This window comes from Somniosus microcephalus, chromosome 33 (assembly GCF_052327205.1).
Source record: "Somniosus microcephalus isolate GS21.2 chromosome 33, FLI_Smic_1.0, whole genome shotgun sequence".
NCBI lineage: Eukaryota > Metazoa > Chordata > Chondrichthyes > Squaliformes > Somniosidae > Somniosus > Somniosus microcephalus.
This window is the reverse complement of record NC_141019.1, coordinates 38548192-38550119: the sequence shown is the minus strand read 5'-3', so window position 1 is coordinate 38550119 and position 1928 is coordinate 38548192. Positions and strand designations below refer to the sequence as shown.

Sequence of the window (1928 nt, the reverse complement as noted above, 5' to 3'; positions counted from 1 at the left end):
TTCCTGGACCAGGCTGGCCGCAACCTGACCCCTGCCGACCTGCCCCCGGCCCAGAGGGACCGCCTGCTGACGGCCTGCGACGACGCCCTCTGCCAGGCGGTGGGGGTCCTGGGGGTGGGCACGGTGATCGGGGTGGGCCGTCTGGCTGAGCGGAGGGCCCGGAGGGCGCTGGCGGAGGGCGGCGTGAGGGTGGAGGGCATCGCCCACCCCTCGCCCCGCAACCCCCAGGCCAACAGGGGCTGGCAGGAGGCTGCGGCTATTCGACTGCAGGAGCTGCACGTCACACCGCTGCTGATGGCGCCCTCTGGTGTCTGACACTCGCCATGGTGGCGGGTGGGTGTGCTCCGTCTAGCCGGGGAGTTGCGAGCCTGAGACAATGACCAGCTAGAAAATAACAACATGTTAAATATCATACAATCGCACAGCACACAAGGAGGCCTGTCGTGCCTGTCCCGGCTCTTTGAACGAGCTCTCCAATTAGTCCCACTGCACCCTGCTCTTTCCCGATAGCCCTGTGAATTTTTCCCCTTCAAGTATTTATCCAATTCACTCTTTGAAAGTTACTATTGGATCTGCTCCCACCGCCCTTTCAGGCAGCGCGTCCCAGATCACAACAACTCGCTGCGTAAAAACATTCTCCTCATCTCCCCCTCTGGTCCTTTTTCTAATTAGTTTAAATCTGTGTCCTCTGGTTACTGACCCTCCTGCCACTGGAAACAGTTCCTCCCTATTTACTCGATCAAAATCCCTTGTATCTAACCCATGCTGTACCTGGCCTGGGAGTGTTTGATGGGACAGTGTAGAGGGAGCTTTACTCTGTATCTAACCCGTGCTGTACCTGCCCTGGGAGTGTTTGATGGGACAGTGTAGAGGGAGCTTTACTCTGTATCTAACCCGTGCTGTACCTGCCCTGGGAGTGTTTCATGGGGACAGTGCAGAGGGAGCTTTACTCTGTATCTAACCCCGTGCTGTACCTGCCCTGGGAGTGTTTGATGGGACAGTGTAGAGGGAGCTTTACTCTGTATCTAACCCGTGCTGTACCTGCCCTGGGAGTGTTTGATGGGACAGCGTAGAGGGAGCTTTACTCTGTATCTAACCCGTGCTGTACCTGCCCTGGGAGTGTTTGATGGGACAGTGTAGAGGGAGCTTTACTCTGTATCTAACCCATGCTGTACCTGGCCTGGGAGTGTTTGATGGGACAGTGTAGAGGGAGCTTTACTCTGTATCTAACCCTGTGCTGTACCTGCCCTGGGAGTGTTTCATGGGACAGTGTAGAGGGAGCTTTACTCTGTATCTAACCCGTGCTGTACTACACTACACTGAATAATAAGCTGAGTCTTGACTATGCTAATTTTATTATGTTAATCACAATTATTGCAATGTTACGCTAGGGTAGACGTAGAGAAGATATTTCCACTCATGGGGGAGACCAGAACTATGGGCCATCAATATAAGATAGTCACTAATAAATCCAATGGGGAATTCAGGAGAAACTTCTTTCCCCAGAGAGTGGTGAGAATGTGGAACTCGCTACCACAGGGAGTGGTTGAGGCGAATAGCGGAGATGCATTTAAGGGGAAACTGGATAAAAACATGAGGGTGGAAAGGATATAGTGATAGGGTGAGATGAAGAGGGGTTGGGAGGAGGTTCGTGTGGAGCAGAAACACCGGCACGGATCAGTTGGGCCGAATGGCCTGATTCTGTGCTGGGAAATTCGACGTCGTTCCTCCTGCCCGCACATTCCCCCCTCCTTCGATTGGGTGATCGGGACTGTCGGTCGAACAAGCCCTTGATCCCCGGTGTTTTTAGAACTAACATATACGATCATGCAGAAATAAAATTCAAAAACACACACAATATCTGTTTCATGAAGGCTCCTGCGATTTCTAGCTCTCACCCATCATAGAAACATAGAAGATAGGAGCAG

The 1928-nt window shown here is 52.8% G+C and overlaps 1 protein-coding gene across 1 annotated transcript in view; it reads left to right on the top strand.

Moving 5' to 3' along the window:
• Positions 1-1041, top strand: part of LOC147097195 (single-strand selective monofunctional uracil DNA glycosylase-like) — a 14764-nt gene extending 13723 nt beyond the window's left edge. The window contains exon 3 of the mRNA XM_085973068.1: positions 1-1041. This exon is cut by the window's left edge and continues 225 nt beyond it. Coding sequence (XP_085829194.1) covers positions 1-315 — 315 coding nt within the window. The 3' untranslated portion in view covers positions 316-1041.
• Positions 1042-1928: the final 887 nt, after the last annotated feature.